The 27,658-nt window shown below is 36.9% G+C and overlaps 1 protein-coding gene across 9 annotated transcripts in view; it reads right to left on the bottom strand.

The window, feature by feature from the left end:
* Positions 1 to 27,658, bottom strand: part of ERC2 (ELKS/RAB6-interacting/CAST family member 2) — a 418,320-nt gene that overhangs the window by 191,137 nt on the left and 199,525 nt on the right. For all 9 annotated transcript variants that reach the window (XR_011697331.1, XR_011697333.1, XR_011697332.1 and 6 more), the window contains one exon: positions 14,933 to 15,093. Coding sequence is in view for 2 of the 9 variants with exons in the window: in XM_071550773.1 (XP_071406874.1) it covers positions 14,933 to 15,093 (161 nt within the window). In the remaining 7 variants the exon portion in view is untranslated. The remainder of the gene's footprint in view (positions 1 to 14,932; positions 15,094 to 27,658) is intronic.

Raw genomic sequence — 27,658 nt, forward strand, 5'->3', positions numbered from 1 at the left:
TTTATTTTTAAATAATTGTTGAAACTCAGTGCATCCTTTGTGTTCCAATATTGTCTGGACAAAAATAAAGTCACTGTAGTTTAGCTTTTGACAGCTAAATCCACAACATAATTTGAAGGCACATGAGAGACTATGGTCTACAACAAAACGTTAGTTTGTGAAATGATTCCTTTAATGAGCGTTATTAAACCACTCTTTACAGGTACAGATCATTCTTCAAGCTAACAAAATTTTATATTTGTTCAGCATTTTTGAAAAAAAAATTACTTTTTCAGATGTTTCATATTGATATCTACCTTTCTGCTTTGACTTTCCACAGCACCACTGTTCCATGTGAGAAGCATTGAAATAATCAACTTTTATTTTGATCAGTAAAATTCTACCCTCCACTCCATGTTCATTTTATGGTGGGTTCCTTAGATGCCCACATTCAACAGGATAGACAGCATGCACACTTTCCCAAAATGTGCCAAAATGTTGGATGCTCTCCAGAATCCTGAGCAACCCAGAAATATCACAAGAAAATATTCCTGAACTTCTATCCTCAGACTTTCCTTCCCACAAGAATGAGCACTGTGAAGAAAACAACTTTAATTCTATTTACATTTTAAAAAACACACATACAACCACCACCAACAAAAAGGCACAGATCCCCAGGGATGCACTTCTGTAGCAGTGGGGATCAGCATGCATTGCTCCAGAGCAATGTGTTCTGCATGCTTAGCTCTTTAGTATATAAAGTCACTTCATCAACCCAATTATTTCCTTTTTTTTTCCTGTTTTTTTCCCCAAAGTAACTCTAAACTTCTTTAAAACACCTTCATTAGAGAAATGATTCAACAAGCATTGCTGCAACCCATGGAAATGTAAAAGCTGTTAAAAATGTATTAAATGCTGTCCATGCCACAAGGGTACCAGTGTAAAATGACCTGAAGTTTAAAGGCTCCCTGTGCAGGCAGAACAGTAATCTGCTCTGCTGCTCCTAATGAATAACAAATGGGCCTTCACAATCCATTTAGTTCAGGACAAGCTGCCATTACAACCCATTCTGTTTTTTTAACTTTGTGGTAATGTATCATCTTGCCTGACTCTATGTCATCTTCTTGAAGGTCACCAAAGGTATGTAACTCCACTCTCGGTAATGAAAAAAAGGAGGAAGGAAAAAGAGATATGACAAATTTTGACAAAGCACCGGCCGGTCCATTCTGATATTCTGTATCACACAGCGAGGCTCATACTTCCTACACAAAAATGCTTCCTGAATTGTAAAGTCAGAAAATCACTGGAGTCTTCAAAAGAACTCTGTTTTTCAATTAATAATTAAGCACAACAATATCTGGGGAATAATTCTTTGGTTTGCTTTTTACCTCCTCTTGATTTTTAAAATATAAACTGAACCTGAGCATTCAAAAAAGAAATTAAAAGACCACGGATATTTATCTTTATTTCACAGGTATTTAGAAACATGTATTATGTTGCTATGGACAATTAGCCTTTTATCCAATTTTAGTTGGTAGTTTAACTCACCCACCCTAAGGTTTTAATTATCCCTCAGTCTGCACACTCAGGCCTCAATTCATGCAGCTGGAAATCTGCCTCAGTGATGTTATAACCTTGTTAATGTAACAAAAGAGGAGTTTACTTAAAACTGTACTGACTGTGGACTTAAGCCAAATTTACTTGAAAGAGGAAAGAGACTGTCAAAAATCCTACAATAAACACAGAAATGCAGTTCTTTCATAACCTTCACCCTAATTCATAGAGACAAGCAATTTACATGTAAGTGGATTCATATGGCCTGTGAGGGGCCTCCTCCCTTGAGCTGCACTTTTCTCCATACCCTACCCCTGTCTTGAACAGAAAAAGCTCCAACAGCTCACTTTCCAAAAAAAGGCAGAGTATCTGCTATCCTTTTTAATCACAATAAAACATAATTAAGATAAACATTTGTAAAGCTAGTCATTATCAATAAAGGCGGCGTAATTTCACAAAGCCAATTTCCCATAAGTTCAGCTAGTCCTTCGTCAACTACATATTTTAAATTCAATAAAGGTTTTATTTGAAGAGTGTAAAGTTGCACTTCTAATAAGGTAATAGTTACATTAGCCTTAAGTGGAAGTTGCTTGTCATATACTGATATCCCCCATTCATTTAGTTGCCAAATTACAGTAGGGATTTCCTAAATTCATCTGTTAATTAGATTCATTTTTAGACTGGATACTACCAAAAACCTACATTAGACTAAACAAAACATACCACTATTGAAGTGTTGAAGGGAGATTATTCTGAGACGAAAGAATAGAAATTCTATTTCTTAATACAACTGTAAAAATCTTGTAGGTAATTTTCATCCTGAATGGATGCTTGTGGTATTCTTTTAGACAGGGAGGGGCAGTAGTGGGTAGCTTGAGGGTATCCATGTCTACATAGCCACAAGAACCAGAAAATAGCCTGTTTGCATTTTGCCAGTTTTCATTCATTTGTCAAAAATAGTCCAGGTGAGCAAGGAGGGTAATGGGCACCCAAAACACTGCTGGAAAGCAGTCCAGTTTCTTTCACTCCTGTTGCAAGTTTAAACATTTTACATTAAGTGAAAAGTCCCTTTCTTTAAGCTCATGAATGTCAGAGTTTTTTCCACTCTGCTGAGAGGGTATCAGGTTGCTGGATGTCAGATGATGATCTACCATGCTTCTTGGGCTTCTATTCTTTAGGTATTATGGAACAAGCTCTACTTTTTGCTACTAAATTCACACTAGTCCCAGCACCAGCTCCTGCTCTAAGGCTCTCTAAAGTTGTGAACTGCTTGCCTTTTGTTTACGGACCACACAGAAAACTAAAAAGCCTTTCTCAAGATAATTATACAAGACCTGGATGAAGTTGTCCAGCTCACAAAAAAACACTCCTCAGTTATCAAACATAGTAAATCTCCTAATAGAGACAAGAAAATTCTGAATTTTGGAGCTTTAGTGGGAAGGGGGCACAGGGAGAGGAGGGGGCCAGCAAAAGTTCAGTTTAATTTAAAAGCTCTTCCTACCAATTGCATCACTCTCCTCACAAGCCTCACATGGAGACAGCTGAACAGAACCACCACAAAGTCCCCTCACTCCTATAAACCCTTCCTTTGACATTTTCTACTCACTACCTATGTCTGCTCCCTGACATAATAAAGCTCAAGTAGGCTGTAATCCGAAAGAACAACGTGGCACATTTAATGACTGTCTCTGTTACACTAACCTACATTTTCCTGCCCCCCTAGAATATGAGAACCGTAGAGGCCAGTCTTCAAAGAATGCAAGATAAATTTTTTTGGAAGCAAAAAAGAATAATCCATCATAATGAGAATGATTTGAGCAATATGGTGATCATCAGAGGCCTGTGTGGCCTAATTTTGGTCAGAGCTGAATGCAACAACGATAAACTACATGTTTGAGGTAGGAGTGGTTAGAAACTGGGAAGAGTTTAACCACAAAAAAGTATTTTTACATTTCTAATCTAAACCAATAAATCTCAGTTCCCCATTAGAATCTACACATTTACAAAACTAAACCTGGATGGGTTTTGAGAAAATCACTATTAAATATGAGGAAAAAATACCAAACCTTTCACTTTCATCATCCAATATACTTTTAAATACTAAAATGCAACACAACAAGCATAGTGGTCCTATTAGAATTATACAAGTTCCTTTCCAAATGTTAACATTTCTGCTTCCCAACAACAGAAAAAATCTTTCACTAAAAATATTCTGCAGAGGTTTGTGCTGTCACCAAGTTTTTTTTTCACCTTGAAAAGTATATCTATTCCATTGAAGCCACTTCACCTTATGGAAGCAAACCAAGGTGTCCTTTTAAGGTGATGTTTACCCTGAACACAACAGCTTGACTATAAGATGTAGCACAGACTTATATAATGTACCTTCTTAAACAGGACTTTGCTGAGATACTCTGGTACACTGTACACCAGTGTGCATATAGCCAACTTTGTTCACAATCAGAGAAAACTGAGATGAGCTCAGCCTAATTTCCACTGTCATCACATAATTCATGACCTGTTAGTCTCTGTTAAACAGCAACAGCATTGAGAGGAGAGGTGTTGCTCCTTAGGAACTCAGTGTTTAGCATATTTTTGTGTGCTATGCCAAATTTTACCAATTATATTTGAAGAATTCTCTTTTTACTACAATGTTTCCACATTCACATTGTTCAGATAACAGTTATTCTGGTTGTTACAGTTATGATCAATGGCCAATGAAGGATGGGAGCCCCTTATACCTGGCACAGTGTTAATAAAGGGGATTGATCAGCCTTGCCAGGGTCACACTAACTCAGCAAGCTATACCCAGTTCAGTGGGAGGGCTCAAACACCACCAGGACAAATGTGTCTCCCTCTCCAAAAGTGAACCTCTTTGACTCATTTCAAGACAGAGGTACAGATAGGAGAATAAATTCTTGCAGGTGTCATTATAGAGGTTAGAAAAAAGAATAAATGTTACTTATGTCCTTACAGGCAGAAGGGCTGCCCTGTGAGCTCACACCTTACAAAGCATGAGAGAAGGCACACTAGAGACCACTAATGAATGCTCTTGGACACAAGACTGCAAAACTTGAAACACACCTTGCACCTTATTACACACAAGAGAACCCAACCACAGGAAACTCAACAATAGGAATTTAGATGCATTTTTCCACAGCACACAGAGAGGTACTTGTTTTGCTGGGGATGTGGGCAGGAATGAGGAAGCACAGGAAGAAGGCAGTAGTGGATTTACTTCACAGCACCTAAGGAATAATGGGAAGGAGAGAAAGGTAACCAAACCTTTCCCTTCTGCAACTAAGAAAACTGGTCCTGTTTGATTGCTTCTGACTGTTCTCTCCTAACTTTATAAGACTTTTTCCTTCTAACAGAAAACGCCATTATATACGTTTCAAAGCACATTTCATATTTTATGTTTTCATACAATCTTCAAGAATAATCCACTAGTTTAGTTTAAATGATCCAAACCTTTCAATTTTTTTGGTTCTCCATTTTCAAAGATCAGAGTTTACATTAAGTTCAGCATTATCCCACCAGGGAGAGCCTCAGCTCATAATTCCAACCATTGAATTGTATGGCTTGGGTCTCAAGTATGCAAGATTTGCCACTGGAAAAAGGAAAAAAAAACCCTGACCCATCATATTTTGAGGTTTAAAATGCAGAAACATCTGCTAGAATCATATTGAGTTGGCTGAGGGTAGGAACATGGGAGCCTGCAGTTGATCAGCGCTGCCCTAGGTGTCACGGAGGCCAATGGGAATTACACTAAGAGGGTTGCAGTAGACAAGAGCGTAATTCAGTCAGCTTGAAAAAAAAACATGAAACAGAAGCCTAACTTTTTCTTTCTCTTCTTTTTTTTTTTTTACTTTCAGCCTCCTACTCCTTCCTTTCTGACTTTTGAGCCACTTGCACTTTTGAGTGTATTATCAGAGACGGAGGCCTTCACATTCCCGTGCTGGCTGAACTTCAAAACAAATGTCATCTTATTATGTAATTTTTATCCTCATTGATTTTTTTCATTAATAAAAGCATTTTTAAGGTAGGTTTAAGACAAAGTATATATAGTTTTGTCAAGATCAGTAATTTCAGAGTACAATTTGTCCCATGGTGTTGTTCTGTCAAGTAAAATGCTTTTATTCCTTATATTTTCTTACATTAAAATTAAAAGAAGTTGTGCAATAGGAAACAGTCAAAAAGTGTTTAATACTTACTAGATAGCATATATGCTTTTTCTTCTTTATCTAAAAAGATTGCTAAACTGCCCAGTAATTTACCTTCAGATAAAAATAATAAGCTTCCTTAGAAAATAGAAACACATTTTAAACCATACCTTTCCTTTGAAAGATTTGACACCTGAATTTTCATTCTTCAGTTTTGTCCAGCCCTCATTCTTTTGCCATTGTCCATGTTTCACTGAATACTAACAGTCCCATCTCAGTTTCATATAGTCCTATTCATCACTGTCGCCTTCTGAATACTATTCCATCCCTTATGAATTTAGAATTCCACAAATCAAGATACATCATAGATTAAAATTATATATTTTAGCCCCTAACACATTTATAAACTGAAAAAGAGAAAAGCATTTTAAGATTGATTTAAAGAAAAGGAGAAGTAAAGGTAATGATTTTCAACTGCAATTGTTCCTTCAAATTTTCATTCACATTACAAAAGACAAGAATACTCTCTATCTCCAAGCAGTTTGAGACACCTGTAAATCTTGAAGCACTGTTAATCCTGTCTGTCTTCTGTGTGGTTCAATCACTAGAGAATGTCATGTAACTGTCATATTTCACTTATAACCTGCTCTTTAAACCAATCATTTTGTCACTTATATCGTCTTGTAAATCCACTTATATAAATCCCCTACAGGGGCACAGAAGATGCACAAGGCTATTCAACTTGTGTCTGTTGATCCTTCCACAGTGGATTAGTTGACTTAATATATCCAGTTCCGGTAACAAACAAACGAACGAACAAACAAACAAACAAATAAATAAATGTAAACCATTTAGAAATCATCTGATCATTAACTATGTGAGCTTCAGTGCAAGGGAGCAAGGTGGCACGAAAGAGCTAATACTTCAGATAGAAAAGCAATTTTAGGGCATTGGTCAAATAACAACCACCAAAAGGTATAAAAAAGTAGCTATTTATGGACCTCTCATCCATGAATTTGTCTAACCCCTTTTTAAATCAGCTGATGCCTCTGTGGAAGCAAGTTCCAGAAGGTCACCAACCAACCACTCCATGCAGCAACACTTCTTTCTTTCAAATCAATCACTGATTAACTTCAGCAAGTGCCTGATATCCCTCATGCTGAGAGACCAGGGAAACAACAGCTCTACATTCAGTTTATACCTTCCTTTGAGATTCTTCAAACATATCCTCCTCCCCAGAGTCAAAAGCCTTTAAGTCTCTCCCTCATAAAGCAGCTGCAGGATCCCCCTTGATCTCTCTACCATTCAGGTTCTGGGGAAAACACTAAACCCCTAATAACTATTGTAGAACTTCCAACATAAAAAGCTTGTGAAGCATTGACTGTTCTTTTCCTACTGAGGCCAGGTACCAAAACAGGTGAAGAATAGCAACAAAACTGGAAAGCAGAGTTCACTCCTAGGATACAGAGTGGGAATTACCATCAAGTGACCAAAAGGTCACTCTTTCTGTCTTGCAGGTGCCTCAAACCACATGGATCTTAGGAACCTGGAAGTCCACTTGTGCAACTAGAGTGTCAGGAGGCTCAATTTCTGTGGTTTCTTGGGAACATTATGTATGGAAATGCATGATAATTAAGCCAAAATGTTTATGAAATGAAGAAAACAAGCTAGACTCATTTTCTAGCTCAGAAAAGTATGCTTAATTATTATAAGCATACTGTGTGTTGTCAGGATATGTTTGAACTCTTTCTGGTTTGCCTTCAGATAGCGCCTTTGGGCCATAAGAAGCACTTCTGCCTTCCCATAACAGAGAGCAAGACACTGTCTTCCTGGGAGGGAAATGCTTTTTAAGGATTGTTACTGCACTCTCACACAGGGGACAGGAAACATGGGAGAGGCTCCAAATTCCTTTGCTTGGATACCCATATAAAAGTAGGCAAAACACAGCCCCTCATATCAAGGTTTGGAGAACTCCTACACTTACTAACCTTCAATAGCAGGTGACAACCTATTCTGAACGTAAATTGCAACCCAACAAAATGAAGGTAAGAAATGGCACACTTGCTTCCCATGCTGATGCAATTTCAAACACTATGAATTTATAAAATAAAATCTGAGCACACTATCCTTTAGTCTGCACATATGATGCTCCCAAGTGAGTAGGAACTTGGTGACAAGTCTTTAAGAGAAGCACTTTGCCAAGTAAACAGCTCACTCCTTCTATTCTCACAGAGAGAAACATTCTATTGCTTTGTGCCCTTTCATTGTTTACAAAAGAAAAACATCTTTTCATTTTAGTCAAGAAAGCTTCTGTTCCAGAGAACAGAGCCTTCATTTGGCTTTCTCTAATCTTTATGGTGTTTGCAAGTTGGTGTCAAAAATGTTAGTCAAGTCATGCTGTGTTACAGGTCTGTGGGGCAAAAGCAGTCACAAGAGACTTTCCACCCAAGTTAGAAGGAGACCACATTACCATTCTAACTACTTCCTATGGAAGTCACAGTTGTATCAACATCCTGCTGTTTTGTTTGTATTTAACTTGGGATATGACTCTCTACACTCTCAGCATGAATCCTACAATTAAATGGAAGCAGTCCACAGGTTACTAAAAAACAGTCTAGTGTTCTGCATTTGAAATGGTACAATTTTTGAGACAATCAACTTGCTAATTGAACATGCTTATAGTATACATTACCACAGTTGAAACAAGTCAAAATCATCTAACAAAATTATGAAAAAATAGTAAACTGCTATCTGAAAATTATTTTTTCTTCACAGCTCTTTATACACTATTCTGTTATCCAATCAGTTGAGTAAAGAAATGTTAGAGAAATTATCATAGATACCTTTCTCCAAATATAGGTTGTATTAGAGCTGAAAAGGTAAAAATAATATTTAAAATTCAAAATTATCCTTCTTTCAAAAGAATACTTTATTAATCTAAGAAATCTGACTCTGGTCTGTTTGCTTAAACTTAAATTCAAAGGGACTCTTAATGCCATGTATCCACTACTCGTTTAGCCTAGAACTATCCCCAAGGTAGGTGCTGGCTCTGTAGAATATACCAGCATTTAAAAAAGGAGCATAAACCAAGAAACTTTGCCCACGCCTTTTAGTTAAACACCTTGGTTTCTAGTGTAGGCAAGAGAAAGAGTTGTCTACCTTCTTGCTTCCCTCTCTGCAAAGATGGGGGCAGGGGAAGGCGCTGCCTGACTGAACACAGAGAGCAGGCAGGGGTTTAGGATAGCACTCCTTTTAAGTGGTTTTAAAGAGTGAGTTCACCGCATTTCAAAGAGCGGTTCCAACTTTCAATCTCCTTGCCAGTTTCTCCTTCCTTGCTATATTGCCTTCCTCATCCTTGCTGCTGTATGGCAGAAAAAGGAAAATTAACTTCATGACTACATGCAAGTGGGGTCCCTGCAATTTCATCAGGGATTTTCCTGTCAGTGAGTGTCGTGCTCCTGGCCTGGGTTTGCCCTGAGCAGGTGAATTGCATACATAATTACTCTGAAATGTTCCAGATGCACTGAATTTACTGCTCACACTGAGATTGCAGAAGGACTTTTCACCATCACAGTACCCACAGCAATGAGGAAGAAACCACTATCCTGTGGGTGAGAGAACCTCTTAGGGTAGAGCAATTAGGACATAAATAAAGGAAAACATGTTGAGTTCCTCTCCCTTTCCCTCCCCAAGTGTCAGTGTCAGATGGTGATGGATGGAAATAGTAATAGGAGAATGTAAGGCAGGGACATGAGCTGATTTGTCCAGGTGCTGGAAACACGTCTAGATTCTCTGGACATCCAACAACCCTTGTCAGAGCAGCAACTCCTGCTGAGCTGCTACACAGATGTGAAATCCCCAACTTCTACTCCAGTAAAATTTATAGATGGAAAAAAAGGGGGTATGTCTGCAGAAAACCAGATGAATGGTAAACTTTATTATACTTCTGCCACTAGTACTTCATAAAGCATTTTGACTTCCCTACATACTCCTACTCTTTAGTTTTACTTTTTTATTATTCATTTTTTCTTTTTCTTTTTTTTTTGATATTTTACACAGTCTTTCCCTTAGGCTGTGACCCCTGACTTCCAGAATCCATTCAAAGACCCTCTTCATCCCTGCAACATCCTCAGAAGTCCGCTGGAAGACTTCTGTATGCTTTTCCACACTGGAATTTCTTGCACTACACAGTAGGAGAGGACCAGTCAGAGCAGGTGACAGACAAATGGATGAGGCACATCCTCGTCCCAACAGGACAAGCTTCCTGCTTGCCCTGAGAAGCTGCTCATACTCAGATTGTTGAATCAAGCAGCTCCAGGCCATGGTCTTGCACCCAAGACTGGCATCTAGTGGCAAACACAAGTGCCCTCTCCTTGCCTGGCAGAGCAGCAGAACCACTAACCCAGCAGATGAACACGCAGTGTGTCCAGCACCTCTACAGAGTGGCAGCTGCTGGGACTGAATGCCTCATGGAAAAACACATTTTATCCCCTTCTTCCCACAAGTATTTCATCCCTGACTACACACAGGTGTTGCCAAAAGAATAAACCTACTGAAAACCCGAGATAAGCAATATTCATTTATTATTTTCTGTGAAAAAATGGTGAACAAACTTAAACAAATGAAGAGATGTTTAATTTTACACTGTCACTATGAGAAAACTTACAGCAAAATCTAATTTAAAATATATATTTTTGGACAGCAAAACAATGTTCTATTTTTATTATTGAATGAAAGAACTCGTAGCTGATTATTTTATTAGAAGATCTTTAATGTTTCATTATTAAGTAATCTGATTTATTCCACATGAGGAAAAATACTTTTTTTCTGGAAATTTGTAGTGAATTTCAGAGCAAAGTCACTTCCAACAAAACTGATTTAGCAATACCCACATGTGATGTCATGAACTCTACTAAAGGCAAGGAAACTGCCTTTCAAACTCCTGGCAAGGATTTCATTCATACTGCTCTGAAAGCTTCAGAGTACTGAGTACACTGAGTTGACAGCTAAAGGAAACACTCAGCAATTAACAGTTGAAACTCAAAAATTAAAAATTCTCAGATATTCAAGTTAAAACATGAAGCTCAGTCTTTTTGGGGATTAATCACATGGTCACTCACTAGGTGCTGTATTTGTCACATGTAACTAAGTCACTGCAAGATCATCAAATTAATGCAAATCCACAATTAAATATATTTTTCCTTTAATCTTGTGTTTAAACAGTAAATAAAGTAAACACCACAGAAAGTTCATTTAAGGATTTGCAACCAAGGAAACACCAAAGGAAACAAAGTTGGGGAGAGGGCTGGGGGTGCTGGATTTTTGTTTTGTTTTTATCTTTAGTGTTTGCAGCTCAAAGATAAAATGCATATCATTTAAAACTTGAGCTAACAAAAAGGGTGACAATAATTTTTATACCTTTTCCCTCACATGCCATTAGGCTTTCTGTATGACTATTGGCTCCCCAGGTCAAACTTTATATCTTCCAAAGGGAAACTAATTTTGACCATTTCTTAAAAGATGATATTTCCCATAGAGTAAAACTCACTTTCTGTGAGGGCAGGCATTTTTTTCACATACATACATATAAAGCCATTTTAGTATTATATAAATACTCATTTATCTCTCCATACAGCCACCTAATTTTGTTACAAGCAGGTTTATGAGTTTTGGAAGGAAGAACCACACAGGAAAGGAGATTTGTATGAAAGCACTGTGGACAGCCTGTGGTCATGAAAATATGCTCCACAAATATGGCATTTCTGAAACATCTGAACAAACTCCACCACATCACAGCACAGAAACTTCTCCTGCCCTCCAGCTCTTCATATTACAAAATGAATAAGCTTTTCTAGGCCAGCCTTGTGAAGTTCTCAGTAGGCTCTGCTCCTACTTGTGGACTCTCAGAAAACAAAAACAATGTCTGGAAAAAGTAGACTTGGGATGGATTTCTAACAAGCAAATTTTAAGTTCAGGCCAACTGAAATATTTTTATGGATGATAAATACGATTTAAAAAAAAACATTAACACGCCTTTTGTCACATTATGCAATAGAGATTTTTTTTTAAATTATCACATTTAAAACTAAAAAGTAATCGTGTGTTTTTTTAATGCTCAGAGATAGAAAGAGCACAAAGCAATAAGACAATTAGGCAAAATGATGTATTTGAACACATGTTGCATTTTCCTGTTAACATGTATGCGTAACTTCCATTAATGTCAGGATGAGTTATGTGTGCACTGCTAAAATAATATGACCATAACAAAAATATTTCCTCCAGAACTAATATAGTAATATTTTTAATAGACATTTGGAAAAAAACCATATAGAAAGTAACTGGTAAATGCCTCTCCTTCTTCAAATGTATTACTCTCTAAGTCTTTAAAATAAATCTCATTTTTTCACAAATTGGCATCAAATTAAGAATAAGTTGATGTTATCAAACTGCCTTTCATTTAGTGGGTACTTATCTAGTTTGCAGCTCAAAAAGACCAAGCAGATATGAACAAGATTAAGCTACTGTCCGTTTTTACTCTAAACTTCCTTAAATAACTGAAAGTACACAAGAACACATAATGACAATTGAAGAAGTTATCTGAAACTATGGCCAGTAAAATAAGATAGATCTTGACAGTGTCAGCCAGATGGGCCTAGAATGCAGAGTTATGGTTGGAACTTGAATGTAATATAAGCATAGGAAATTATCATAAATGTTCTCAAACACACAGTTCATGCCTGTTTAACTGGAAGTTAGCAGCAAAAACTGTAATCCCTGGTCAATGACTCCAACTACTAAATTATCTTAAAATGCCAGAGATAAGACACATTCTTTTAGCATATTACTACAGCACAGAATTATCCTTATTCTGCCTTTGGATGTCTGGGTCTTAGCTAGCTTCTACAATCTGTTTTTGAGAAGACCTTGGTCATTTTTAAAAGAGCAATATTGACTATATTCTGTCATAATGCAGCAGTTTCATGAAGTTTGTTTGTCCGTCACTTATTCCAGTGAGTAATTTCAAAAATTACACTACTTCAATGAAATATCAGAATTATTTTTAAACGATATTTACTAACAGACTCATAGAATGGTGTGGGTTGGAAGGGACCTTAAAGATCAACAAGTTCCACTTCCCTGCTATGGGCAGGGACACCTCCCACTATCACAGGGTGCTCAGAGTTCCATCCAACCTGGTTCTGAACACCTCCAGGGATGGGCAGCCACAGCTTCCCTGGGCACCTGTGCCAGGGCCTCACCACTCTCACACAGAAGAATTTCTTCCTAATATATAATCTAAACCCACTCTCTGTCATTTTGAAGTCATTTCTCTCTGTCCTGTCACTACATGGCCCTGTAAAAAGTCCCTCTCCACCTCCCTTGTACCATCTTCACATACTGAAAGGTGCTCTAAGGTTTCCTTGGAACCTTCTCTTCTCCTGGCTGAACAGCCCCAGCTCCCTCAGCCTGTGGCCATGAGAAGCTCCAGCCCTTCTCTGGATCCAGGCCAGGACAAAATTGGCTTTCTGGCCTGCAAGTGCACATTGCTGAACCATGCTGAGGAGCTTCTCAACCAGTTCATCTATTAGTCTATGCATCTAACAAATTAAGTATCTAATAGATTCATATGTATGCATCAATTTATGTTGCTTAGTCTTATTAAATAACCTGATAATACTTTAATTTATACTTAATAGCAGTCACACAGTCCTTTCTAGACCTAGAGCTCAACACAATATGTCCATTTATTGCTTCTTTGATACAATACTAATGTTGTTAGAGAGGCAGTAAAAAGAAGAAAAGAAAATACAAACATGTCAATTTCTGTCATTAATCTATTTGTTCTGTTTAGCAATGTTGTGATTTTACATAGGGGTTTTTTGTTCATTAACTCTATGTCTGATCTCCTAGACCAGCAAAACCACCCTGACATCTCACAGCCATATTCTGTTCTTTCCACCTCACCACAAGAAACAGTTCTCTCTGGTTCCACCTCCAATGGTTGTATGTACACAATCAAAAAAGTCACATTAACAGAATTAAAGATTTTTTTTCCTCTATGTTGCTCAATAGTTATGAATTATGACTTTTAAAAAATCAGTCATCATTAGGACAAAAACCAAGCACGCACTTGAAGAAACAGCATTATGGAGAAAGTAGATGACTGGCACTGAGCATCTGAGTTATGACAGGTGAATTAGCATGTACATAGAACATCAGAAAACTAAAATAGTGTTTCCATTATAGAATATAATATCACATACTACTCTAATTCACTTGTGATTCCATTTTTCTTTATAGATACAGACCCATTAAAGTCAAAACCAGAAAATCTTTGGCTATCACTGGAAATATCTGTGCTTCCATTACAGTATTTCTGCACCTGTATTACATGGCAGCCACTCTGAAAAACTTTGCCAAAACTCCAGTAAGCGTATGACTCCATTTCCACTTTGTCTTATTTGCAATAACATTATGAACATCATTTTCTCTCATTATTTCACTTCCTTTAAAATGCAAGGATAACAATCTAGCTGAAGTTATTTATGGCTTCCTCCCTCAACAAAACAGTTTCAAAATTATAACTGTGAATTTTCTTTGTTGACTGTTAATTACATACTTACCAGCTCAGCCAAGTCATAGCAGGTTCACTCTTTTTGCAAATTCTAAAGATCATATCAGAGCTTTAATGCCCCATAATTACCGATATTTACCTTTATTGTGGAGAGGAACTTATATTTAAATTATATGTCTATCTTCCTTTTTCATTCTGTACACATATACGTAGTGATAAAGTGTATGCAAATAGGGTTGTTGGGTTTTTTTTAACCAGTTCAATTCAATAAACGTTGCACCATTAATACAATGTTAATAACCCCCTTTCTTTGAATTTGACACTAGTAGAAATTCTAACATAGAATTCCTACTGCAAGATAGGGCTTTAGATCCTCAACTTCTCACAGAATTTATACAGTGTTCATATTTTCACTTTCATGTAATAAATGACAACTTGCAAAAATTCATCTCATGTAAATTGTTGAGTACTTCTAATATGAAACCTTTTGCATTTCCATGCATTAAAAGGAATTTAACAGTGTTACAACTATTAAAAGTCCTAGATTGAGACTTACATATACGTATAGCAAAATAAAAATAAAAAATTAAAAAATCCATAAAATCTTCTCTTATGGCCGAAGTAGCAACTTGTTTCTGTAAATCAGAGAAATCAATGTACTTACTTCATTTCTAGAATTTCTTCAAGCTGTTTCCTTCTCTCTATTCTCAGGTTGGCCAGATGTGCTTCTTTTTCAGCCAAGGACTGCTGCGTTGAGGCAAGACGAGCTTTGGTAGAATCTAATTCTTGTCTAGTCTTTTCCAGTGCATTCATCAGCTCTTCTACCTGAGAGAGAGGACTTTTTAGGCTCCATAAGCTTTGCAACCAGTAAATCTTAAAGCCATATCATTTCAGAGGGGGGAAAAACATGGAAGGAATAATTTTACGTAGATTGTTCTTCAAATCTCTTCCTACTTTAATTATTTGAAAAAGTAACAACAGTGATCTTTAAATACAAAAAAAATCTTACAGTTTCTATTAATCCCTTGAGTAATAAACAATATCTAAACAAAATAGAACTAACACAGACCACCAGAAACCTGTTTAACCTGGGCCACTGCCACATACAGACACAATTTATAAATATTTCCAGCACCATTTCTATTATTCAAATTCAGGATAGTGGTATCTCATGATAACAGTAATTTCAGAAATTTTAGATGCAGATATAGAAAAAACAAAAAGTGTTCAGGACAATACATGTATTTTTCATCAGAAAATGTACATCCTTCACTGCAGAACAGGTTGCCCAGGGAACCTGTAAACTCTCCAGTCCTTGGGTATTTTCAGATCTTCACTGAATGAACCCTGGAGAATCTGATCCAACTTACTCCTGCCTTCAGAAGGGGTTTACACTGCTTTTCCAGGTTCAGTTGAATTTAGGAGCCAAACTGATGATTGACTGAATCCTCACATAAGTTCTGATATATCACATCATTTACATTTCGAAACATATAAGAGAATTAAAGACTTGTAGAAAACAAAGCTGTGGATTTGTTGTCTATTAATAACACACTCTTATATTACCAGACAAAAGAGATCAAAGTTTAAAAGATGGGGGAAAATAACTTTAGAAACTTATATATGAAAACTTTGTTAAACCACAAATCGTTAACACGTGTAGACTTGTAAGTTATACTTTCATTTACACTTTCAGCACAGTATTTGCCAGCTAGTTCTTCCTTCATTTCTTGAATATGACCCAAGTTCATAGTTGCACATTTGCATATTAACTATCCCACCAACACATAGAGCAGAATTCAACTGGCCAGCATGTGCACAAGACACTGATTTTTGTTTTTAAATCAACTACCATCAAATGTAAATCTGTGAATGCTGAAGTTTCACACACAATCTTAGCATGTTAGCTATACAGCTGTAGTAGAAGTGTTACAATGGAAATTTAACTTTAAACCCCTGAAGGCAGTATTATCTAGATAAGTCTAGGGGTGAAAAAAGCATTGTAGAACATGATTGTAAGCAAAGATGCTTTTCTTTGAGATTTAAAATGGAAAAAAAAAAAGTTTCATGTGAATTTACTCTTAGTCCTACTGTAAGAAATGGAAATAAATGTAGGACTATCAGTGACAAATTTTAGCTTTCTGACCTGTGGCAAATACCTATGGGAAAACTTAGGGGCACTTCATCCACAGGATGCTGTGAGGTCAGGAACCCTTTCCTCTACGAAGCACTGGTGTATGGTCCCCTGCCTGAAAGTTTATATTCAGATTTTCCACTCTCCTGAAACTGAAATGAGTCTCCTATGGAAGTATCAGTATATCAATGGCCAAGCAACACATTTACACACTTTTCTTATCATTTAGCAATAAGATAAAGTTTGTATTCATGACCATGTAACATCTCATCCTCCCAAACTGAAGCCCACAGAACCCAACTCAATAATCACACCTGCATCCTTATTTATTGGCATGGAAATCCAGACAAGTTACCTGGAGTGGTTGATTCTGGCCTGTTTTGGGGGGGTTGGTCCATAATCCGTCCCAGCCCTGCCCAGCAGTGCCGCCTGGCCAGGAGGGAGGCAGCCCAGGGCAGATCCTGCCTGGGCAGGCTGTTCCCACCTAGAAGCCTGGTCACTCTTCCCAGCTGCATCTCACTCTAACTGCTTCTAATCACATCCCCCCCAAGGTTTTGAATCTGTAAGAACACACGTTTTGAAAGAGTTTGTTGTGAGAACCTCAGTGAAACACAGTCTGTAGCTCAGGAGGGCTCGCTGCCCTGAATTCATTGTTAACCAGGTTTTCTTCCACTTTGCAAGGCAACAGCCTCAGTTTAATCCTTTGCATCTCCTAATAAAAGCCATTATTTTTTTCATACTTCCAGAAAGCTTAACTGACCTCAGCACTCTGAATATTTCATTAAAATCTGCACTAGAATTAAGTTTACATTTCAGAATGGCAGAAACCCAGCATCCTAAACTCTTGTAACTCTTTCTTAGTTTTGAGTCTATTTTGAATGAACACTTTTCTATTTGTTCTGCAGCTTCCCATTTGCAAGTGCTATCAGCAGCATTTCACACCAAGATAAGCAAAGAAAAAGAAATGAATGTGGCTGAAGGATAAATCTGCGTTACCAGATTCTGCAAATTAAAGGAGGTTAGAGTTCAAATGAATGACAGTTTATTAAAAATGCCCTGGAGCATTCTTAATTCCAGATTGGATTCGGCTCACCACAACTCAGGCTAACAAAATACTGTTCCAGTTTGTGGGAATGAGGAGGAGGAGGGACAATTGCATGTTTTCTCAGTTCAAGTATAATATATTTCTGCAGGATGACGAAGAGCTGGCAATTTCCCAGCAGTCAAGGTTAGTATTGTTAGTACTACTACCTTTAGAGGGTTGGTACTTCATTTTGCAATAATATTGGTGATAAATACAAGAGTTTTGGGTTTCCCTGACTTTTTCAAGTGTAAGTAGCTATATAAAAACTCCATACCTACTTTAATGTAAAACCTAATCTTTGATAGAACACAGAGATCATTTATTAATTTTACATACTAGAAGAAAATAATTCCTTCCCTTTACTTAGAGATTCTTCCAGTTTAATATTAAAATATTACCATTACAGATCTTTTTAATAAGTTTAACAAACTATTACATTCTTCCATTAGAGCTGAATGCATTTTGATAATAACTCAGTGCAAGAATCCATCCAGTTGTTTTCAAATGTACTTTATTTTTTTTTTCCATTTGCTAAGAATATGAGGGGGCTTGCCCTTTTTCCTCTCTCAAAGTTACACACTATATAAAATTCTGTTATCTCCAGTTTTGTGAGTATTAATTTAATAAAAATATTATTTGAGGTTTTCCCCCCAAGATTAAGTGTGAGATTGGAAGTAAGGAAAGACTAGAATCCTTAAACTTTCTCTTTGTGGCTTCCCTATGAATTTATTCTGTCACTTTCCTATGAATTTATTCTCAACTAAGAGGGCATAGAAAACACATTCACAGAGATGAAGGGAAACAGATAAAATCCTGAATTTGTAACACATAAATAGCCACTCACCAGCTCTTTTGACTCAGCCTGGAGACCAGCTTTTTACACTCCTGGAGTGCCAGTGCCTGCAACAGTGATGGGTGAGTGCCAGGCAGCCCAGGAACCAGAGAGCCACTGCATCTCATGATTAATTTAATTATACACCTACAGGAGTTCCAACACGAGTCATGTGGACCCACTGCTTTTAAAATTGCCAACTGTCCTGCAATATGGTTTGTAAATATCTTGTTTTCTTCTGTTTCTAATGGAATTTCTCCAGTGTACAACTGCCTCAACACTTTCATCACAAAGGTGCTCTTCACAAAAGCAGCAGACTTGGCAAAGTGTCATACTGAACTTTACAAGATGTGAAAATAAACCCTTTGTCACCCTCCCCTCTATTCTCTTCCCATCCCATTTGTCTTCCACAGACAAATTCCTCACCTCTGACTTTCCATCACAGTTTCCAGGAAACAGGTCTAACAAAACTAGCATAGTTATGGAGGCTGATGTTCCCAGACCTTTCCAAACAAAGAAATCAGACACATGTTGTGCCTCACAACTTTGGATATCATTAGAGAATAAAAAAGTAATCATAAAAGAATGCATAAAAGCTTTAAAATAAACATAATAAGTGAAGGATTTGATGGAATGTTAAGCAGAATATTTATAAATTCCAGGTTGGTTTTCAAAACTGATAAAGGACTAGGCAAATAGGGCCCAATGACACCAACCACGGTCTAACACAAACCACCAGATGCACTGAAACAGCAGTCCCCATGGAAGGGCTTAGATCTCCAGAGGAACACAACAGCACGATTATCAAATGGGATGTCATGTTGCAGCATTTGAAAGCAAAATCCTTATTGAATTACTTTATGACAAAAAGTAGGATTTAAAATATTTTAATTCTCCTGCTGAGTGCTGTGTTAAGAATACTCATGGTATCGTTTTATTCAGATAAAGAGACACAGCACAGATAGGGCACATATTTCCCATCTGGACTTGCAGGGATCACAGTCAGGGAGAGAAGGTACTTCACTTTCCTTTGTATTTCCTTGCTGGCTATTACACACCGGAGAGCAGTCATGTTAATTTTTATTAGCATGGTGTTATGACAGAGACGTAAGTCTATCACTACATAAAATTATTCCAGAGTTTAGTGTATTCCCATAAATTAAAAGAAATAGATATGCTGCATGGTATGATTAATAATGTTGTGGTCATTATTAATTTAAGATTTTACAAGACAATTCTGGGAACTGTATTCAAATGGTAACTTTCTTGGTACTGCCAGTTAGAACATTGATCATCTTTTATTCTAAAGCTCAGGAATTCAACAAGATATAGGACCACAACAATATAATTCTTGGAATTGTTACCTAGTTTCCCAATTAATATAGTCATTTCACCTATAACTTAAAAACGTAAAGAATTTTGGAAAATATTGATCATAGTCATTTAAATAAAATAACAGCCAAACAGAAAAGCCAAACCAACCAAACAATCAAAAGCAATACCAAAAATATTTCTATACATATAGTTTTAATTAAATCAAACAAAAATGATTGTATAAAGTGATAACCTCAGGGCTCTAGGTCCATGTTTCTGGACAGATGAAAACAAAAGCTATTCTCAAGTACAAACCAAAATCATGCTTCCCCTGCAGCCCCAGGAACGCTGTCCTCTATTTAAACACTTTACCTGGCGAAGCACAACTGGACTCCAGTTACAGTATTCTCAATTATCTTCAACTAAAAAACTCTGTATAACAATCCAGTGCCAAAATGTCAATGGGACCTTCAGCATAACTGAAAAGGATGGGCAAGGGAGTAGAACACTCCTCACAGATGCAGCTGGAATGTTTTATCCCAAATAAAAGCTCTTTCATTAATTGCAAAATACTGTTACATGACAAAGTAGTTAATGTCACATTCTGATTTTGCAATGCCATATAAATTTAAAAATTAAAAAAAAAACAGCCCTGAGGCCATGTCAATAAAGACACAGTAGTCAAAGTGCTGTAACAATCAGTCAACAGATGTTCTTTTTCTAAGGTGAACTTCATGCTGACAAGGCCTAACTCACTATTGGCCCCATTCAACTCTAGAAGTCCAGACTTGCACTGTGATGGAAGCAAGACCAAGCACCTGAACAATTGCACGAGTTCACTTTTCACCAAAAAGAGAAAAACAAACAAAAAAAAACCAAAAACAAAAACAGCAAAAAACCCAAACAAAACACAAAACCCCACAATCCCCCTCAGTTTTTATTTTTCCAGTTATTTTGAAAATAAGTTTTTTCATTCATGTATCTTTTGTTTTCTCTCCTTTTCCACCAAACTTCATTTGAACAAGTCTCTGGTGCCCTTAAGTTCTGCTCTTACACTTGTTTAGTTGTGCAAGTGAAAGCAAATTTAGATATAATGTATTGATAAATTACATAAATCAACCTAATGTTTTCAGAAGTATAAAAAAAGTAATTGAATTAGCTTTTGAATGTATGTTGATTTCAGTAGGACACTCAATTGTCCTACAGGATATTGTATCTGGAAGAGAACTCTTATAGACTGAAAACAATTACACTGTGTGATTTCAGTGTTGAGTCTTTTTAGATAAACCATGCAAGTAGAGCCGAGCAACCCTTAGCTGGTGTTAGAGTGCAGTGCTGTCAGCCTGGCCTCTCTGCTCAATGTCAATAGCACTGCGTATAAAAGGTGACTAAAGTGTGTACAAATGTTGATCTTTGGAGAAGGCATGCCTACAATCATACACACATCTACTATTTCATCCACCAGGTCAGCTTCAGGGAGAGAGGGCAAATTGGGAGTTTTCCTTCCAAAAGTTGATTCTTAGCACACTTGTTAGGTTACACTACACAAAGGTACTTCCCCACTGCTTTTAATTCATAATCCCAATATATATTAAAGTTAGAAGTGCTTCTCCCTTGGAATAAATCCAAAAGCAACAGGGATTCACATGGTGTGAGTAAGGTTTTAATGCAAACAGGTAGTTTATGTACATAAGAGTTTTTCCACACCCTACAATGTGCTTATATATTATGAAATGGTAAGCAAGATTTATTACAGTGAAAATGTTATTGTATGAAAAAACTTGGATAGTTTTATGTGAGAAACCTCAGAAAATACAGTTTCTTATCAAGGTTTGACACAAGCTAAATGATACTAATAAGCAGCAAGATAAATAAACATTCATATAACAGACAAGGTATAACTTCTACTATCTTTAGTTCTGTGACTTTTAACATGTGAGTACTGAATGCCCAAGGAACACATATCTTCTCTTAATGCAGATAGAATTAAGTAAACAGGGAAATACTATGTCATTTTTAGTATAAAGATATTTCTGTAATATTTTGTTGGCTTGGCACATCTACAGAAGTCACAGTGCCATGGACGTGCTACCTACTTAGAAACTAAAATTACTTCCTATTGTACAGAGCACAATATCAACTACATAAATAACCTCTGGCACACCCACCTGCACATCACTCTGATTAAGAAAAATTTTAGTACTTGGTATAGCAACTGGTAGTTACATCATCACTCAGATTTCTTCAGAGCCATGAGGGGAGTACTGGAGAACACATGGAGCAGGATTACAAATAGTTGACTAAGTTAATTGTTTTAGACAATAGAATGAACACAAGCAATGCAAGCTTACCATGAGGGTAATAATAAATAAAATAATTAAAGTAATTAAAATCGGCTTTGGAGGGTCATTTCAGGAAGAGATCAGTCAATAGGAAAAGAACTGAAGTGCTTACGAGTCTGTCCAGGATAGTGGAACCCATAGGACACCCAAGGGAGGCCTGCAGGGAACAACAAAATGTCTGACAACTGGACTCCATTATTAACACATGAGAAGCCAGGAGTGATCACATGACAGAGCAAACATATCCACGCAGAACCTGTCAGCAGCAATTCCTCCAGGAAGGCAGGGCACAGTCAGCATGGTAATTTTTCAGAGCGCTAAAGAGAAATCTCACTGAAATAGTAACTCCCTGTTCATGAAACCATGCCCTCCCCTCCCACACGGAACCTCACTGGGTGCATCAGGCCCAGGCCATGGTGCCTCCCTCAGCCTACACCGAGAGGGAAACTCCCTGGTGGTGGAAGGAGCAGGATGCTCAACTGAAGTCAAGAAGAGGCTCAGGAAATAGAACTTGTGCAAAAAGGGAGCCAGAAGTGAGGTGGCAGCACAGGGTGATGCCCCTGAGGGCAGCCCTGCCAGCACTTGGTGAAAGCCATGAGGGCAGTTCCAGAGCCAGCCCTGTGTGGGCACACGTGCTCAGGAGGAGACTGGGCAGTGCCTGGACAGATCCTGCCACCAAACGGCACAGCCAGGATGGATGCAATGCTGCAGAGACAACATGGGCAGTATCACACACACACAGGTTATGCAGAAAATAAACTCTGTAGGAGTGGTTTGTTGTGATTAGAGACATGGGAGAAGAAAACCAAGGGGGGGAGATAAGACTGAAAAAGGTAGGAGGAAAGCCTAAGAACAGTGCCCTTCCAAAACTGCAAATTTTTTCCTCAATCAGTCTTTGAAGGAAGGAAAAGGAATCAAGAGACTTCATGACAATGGTTTTTGGATCTGCTTGACCTTTCATGTAAACTAACTCACTTTCCACTCTCTATATTCTGTATAATAACTCTCATTGGGATATATCTTTTATTATTCTTTACCTCTCTTTCAAAGACAGGCTTGGGTTTCAGAGAACAGACATGACCACATACTCATCAAGGTGTATATTTGAAGTATTTTTTAAAGTCTAGAGTTAATAGAACACACAATCTCACAAGTAAGGATACAATAAAACTATATTAGAGTGTTTACAAAAATACATATTTCATCGTATTTATGAATTAATGCTTGCTTTCTCTTTCTTTATACAGCTTTTGTCCCACAGACAAGCTCTATTACAGAAGTTTATGCTATATGCAGCAGTCCTTAAAGGAATCACATTTATATTTCACTTGTGCCAGCAAGTCATTCTTAGATATATCATGTCTTAACAGCTATGTACTATGAATTAAGATGCCAGTTTTGTAAGGCAGAAGATTTCAAGATGCTTGACAATGGCACATTTCTCTAATGCTTAAATTGCATATATTCTGTTTCAGAAGTGCTATTCAGTGTCTCAAATTAGTGCTAGTACATGACACAGTAAATGAAATTTACATTCCATTCATTTTTTAAGAGATGTCCCTTCCAAGATATTCAGCAAAGAAAACCTTTCATCTACAGCCCAAAAAAGTAGAAACATCAACAATACAACTGTGCTCACAACATACAATGTCACAGTTAGAAAACTACCTACAATGGCTGAAATTATAACCTTGTGTTTAGCACCCAGGACTCCAAGAAGGAGGTCATATAGTTATTTATTTTATTCTTTGTATTTCCAGTCAGATGCAAATATTTTTAAATCTTTGGGAACAAGGGTAGTCTAAATAAAATACATTTCCAGTAGAAATAATGTTTGCTCCATTTAGGCCTCAGACACCACTGATGGCAGAACAAGATTGGAATGTGTAGATAATTATCTCTGAGGCCAGTCAACAGCTAGAAGTCCCTCATATTACCACTTTAAGATCAAGCCAAGACATTCCAGACTGAATCAAGGTTTATTTATTAAAGGATTTAGCACTTTTAGATGCAATATTGCCTGGAAGACTATCAATTTCCACCTGCAAATTTCTAATTTCTCTGGTTTCTTGGTGCGTGCATAAGACCTTCAAACTCACTTCAGTGAGCACACACATATGCACATAGATGATGACTGAATTCCTTCCCCTCTCTATGATTTCCACAGGAAACACCTACAAAGCAAGAGAGACTATAGGAGATTTCAATAATTCTCATTCATTTAGGCAACGCAGCTTAGACAATTGCAGGCATTTTTTTCTGAAATTTGGATTTTTCTTGCTCTTGGTTTGTATAAGGGTTACTGAGAAAAACAGTGTTTCAAGGTTAGTAAATACATATAAATGTGTTTGAATATTTTTTTATCTAGGAAGAGAGCTGGGCACATATACCTTAAGGGTTTTCTTTTTTTTTCTTTTTAAGAAAGAGTGTTTATAATGAGTAAATAAAATTATTATTCAAAAGTAGAGATCAACAATTCTCTTGTTCTAAGTTGCCTTTTTCAGTCTGGGGTCTTTTTAGTGCTGGTGCCACTTATCTAAAATCTACTGTTCATGGCAAGATCAAAAGTAATGGCTTATAATGCAACATCTGTTCTGTAAATTTGTGTTATAGCACAATCTTACAGAGGGTTTCTATAAATGAACAAAAAAAGAAATATAGCCTTTCTACATATAATGGATCTGGTCAACAAAAAACCTAAATACTCACAGTATGATCCTGGTTATCCAAACTTCCCTCCTGTACATGTCTTCCTGTCTGACAGTGACTCCTCAGAACACAAACCCCTGAGTCACCCAGACAAATGTAGTGTGATACAAGTTGTTTGAATAACTGGGATCCTACTGTATTGCATTATGAATAGAGTTTAATCTTCCATGTAATGTTATACAACATTCTACCTCAAGAGGAGGGGAAATTAGTCATTACAGAAGAGTAACCCTCACTGCTATAAATGTACACTAACATGAAATAATATAAATAATAACTACTATTAACTACTATGTTGTTCTAATACTACAAATCAGCAAGTATTTCATATTAAAAAAAAACACAAAATAATGGCAAAGAATGTTTAAGGAAGTTCTGGAGTTTGTTTTGTTGTTTGGGTTTTTTGTGGGGGAAAAAAAAAAAAAAAGAGAAAAGTAGAGCATCTACTCTTTCAAGACAGTATCTGTAGCCTCTCCTTTAATTAAGTATAGTTGGTAGTTAGGCTCCCAAAAGGAGGCCCAGAAAAGATTTCCCAAATCACCTAAGTTACCTGGACATAGGAAAGAAGATTCGAGTTCCTTATCTTAAAGGACAGAACCTTCCTCCCTGCCTTCTCCAAACTGCATTCCAAAAGGAGACAAAATAGTCAATTCTATGCTTTGTCAGGAGGAGACATTCTGCACCCATGGACTGCCCCTTGCTTCAGAAGGGTACAAGTAGTAGTGTTAATACAGATAGCAATCTATTATTTTTACTCAGAGTTGCATTTATAAACTAAAACCACTTTAATATTCCCAGCACAGGCTCATGGTTGAAAGCCCACATGGCTCCATATACACTATAATATCTAAAGTCTTGAAAAAACAAAGAACTGAACCAAAGCTAAGAGCATTGCTGTCTTTACCAGAGAAGTCAACTCAGAAATAAACACAACTGTTCATGAGAAAGATATTAGAAGCAATAAATTTTCTAGTGATGAGTGGGTTTAGGTGTATAATTTATGTGTGCAAACACTTACTGGTGGTATGACCATGAACACAGATATCGTGGAATGAAAAGGAGAAAAAGTAGGGAAAAGCAGAAGATGTGGATATATGCTTTACCAGGCTGATAAAAAAATAGCAAACTTATATGAAAGACTAGGTTTTGACATATTTTCACAAAAGCCAAAACAAAAACAAACATTGTTGACGCAAGAATGAACGTTGGCGGGAAGCTGCCATTAGGTCTTCTATAGTTTACACTATATTTTTTCCTTCCAGACTCTGCCAGTGGGAGGTTTAAAAGTATAATGATATACTGAGAAACTTATGACAAGCATGTCCAAACAAAGTAAAACATATTTTTCATAAAACAGTAAACTCTGATAGTTTTAAATCCATGGAGCCAGAGGTAGCCTGAAGACTAATTACAGCAGAATTGCTAACTTGTAAAACCTGTTTTAGGTATTTAGGTATTTTTGACTTTTTTTTTCCAGAAAATATTGTTATAACAGGAAGTTACTTCTAAAAAAACAAAGCTGAAATAAGAAAGGCCTTTTTCATATGGAAAAAAATCACAAAAAAGTCATCTGAATAGTAAAGTTTAACAGCTTGATGACCACAAAAATAGACAAATATCTTCAATGGCATCATCAACAAAATGTATCTGGCATAATAAACAGAATGTTAACGGATGGAATAGGTGTAAAACTTGAATAGTTTTTTATTCCTGGGAGCTGTCTTTTCTAAGTCATACTTGGAGCTTGTTAGCAAAACAGTGCATGAGGGTGTACCTGAGTTTCAGTATATGGAAATGTGTTGGTAAATGGAGATCACGACAGTCACCCATCCAGTCACGGCTGTAACTTTTACTGTACAATCACATGGCTAATTTCTGAAGTAACATAATCTTCTGAGAATACAAAAAATCATTTTCACACATTAGAAAGTTTATCTGAGCCAGTAGAGAATAAAAGGACTGCTGAAGAACAACCAAAAATATGTTAAAACAACATGGGTGTGAAAAATAAAATTTTAAATTATTGACAGTGCTGGGTTAACAGTTGGACTCAGTGATCTTAGAGGCCTTTTCCAACCCAAATGAGTCTATGATTCTGTGGTATGGGATAAACTAATAATCTAAATGTGACAGCTGTAAAAGAGTACCAGGACCAGGATTATTTTAGCTAATTAACTAAGCATTTGGACAATGCTCTCAGGCACATGGTGTGATTCTTGGGCTGTCCCGCACAGGGCCATGAGATATACTCAGTGATCCTGATGGGTCCCTTCCAACTCAGCATGTTCTATGATTCTATATTTTTCAGCTACTTCTTTCCCATATAGTCCTAAATGTTCTGATGGCATAACACTTACATTCCACGTGTTTCATTCAGATTTTAGTCTGTAAATTCTCTGAAGTCATTCTTCTGCTATTACTGAAGTACTTCTTTAAATATATATTGACTAATCTATGGTTTCATACATCAAGAAGACTATTTTTCATATACAGACTTAAATCTGGCTTTAAAAACTGTACGATGAATTGTAAAAACAGTTTAAAGTTATGATTGGCTGATAAAGTGAAACTCTACTCCATTTCACTTGGATTAGTGTGCAGCTGCAAGATATAAATTCTGTGTGAGAAACAGTACATTTTTTTAATGCTCTTTGAATTATCATGTTTTTGCAAAATGAAAGACAACTGGTTTCATATGCAGGTAAGAAATATTGGCATAAGGAATGTTATTTGATTTTAACTGAGTCATGTTGCCAGAATGCATGAAACAGCTGCAGGAGCTGAGTATCTGCCTGAGGCTACAACTATATTTCCCCCATCCTTTACCACCTGTCTTTGCTAAAGTTACTGGATGCTGGTAGATAGCAAAGCCCACTGGGATCTTTAACTATCATAATTATGAAATGGATTCCCTAATATCCTATTGCCTTTTAATGTCCAAGCATTTTGTACTAGATGAGACAGCGTTCACCCTT

This window comes from Pithys albifrons, chromosome 3 (genome assembly GCF_047495875.1).
Source record: "Pithys albifrons albifrons isolate INPA30051 chromosome 3, PitAlb_v1, whole genome shotgun sequence".
Taxonomy (NCBI): Eukaryota; Metazoa; Chordata; class Aves; order Passeriformes; family Thamnophilidae; genus Pithys; species Pithys albifrons.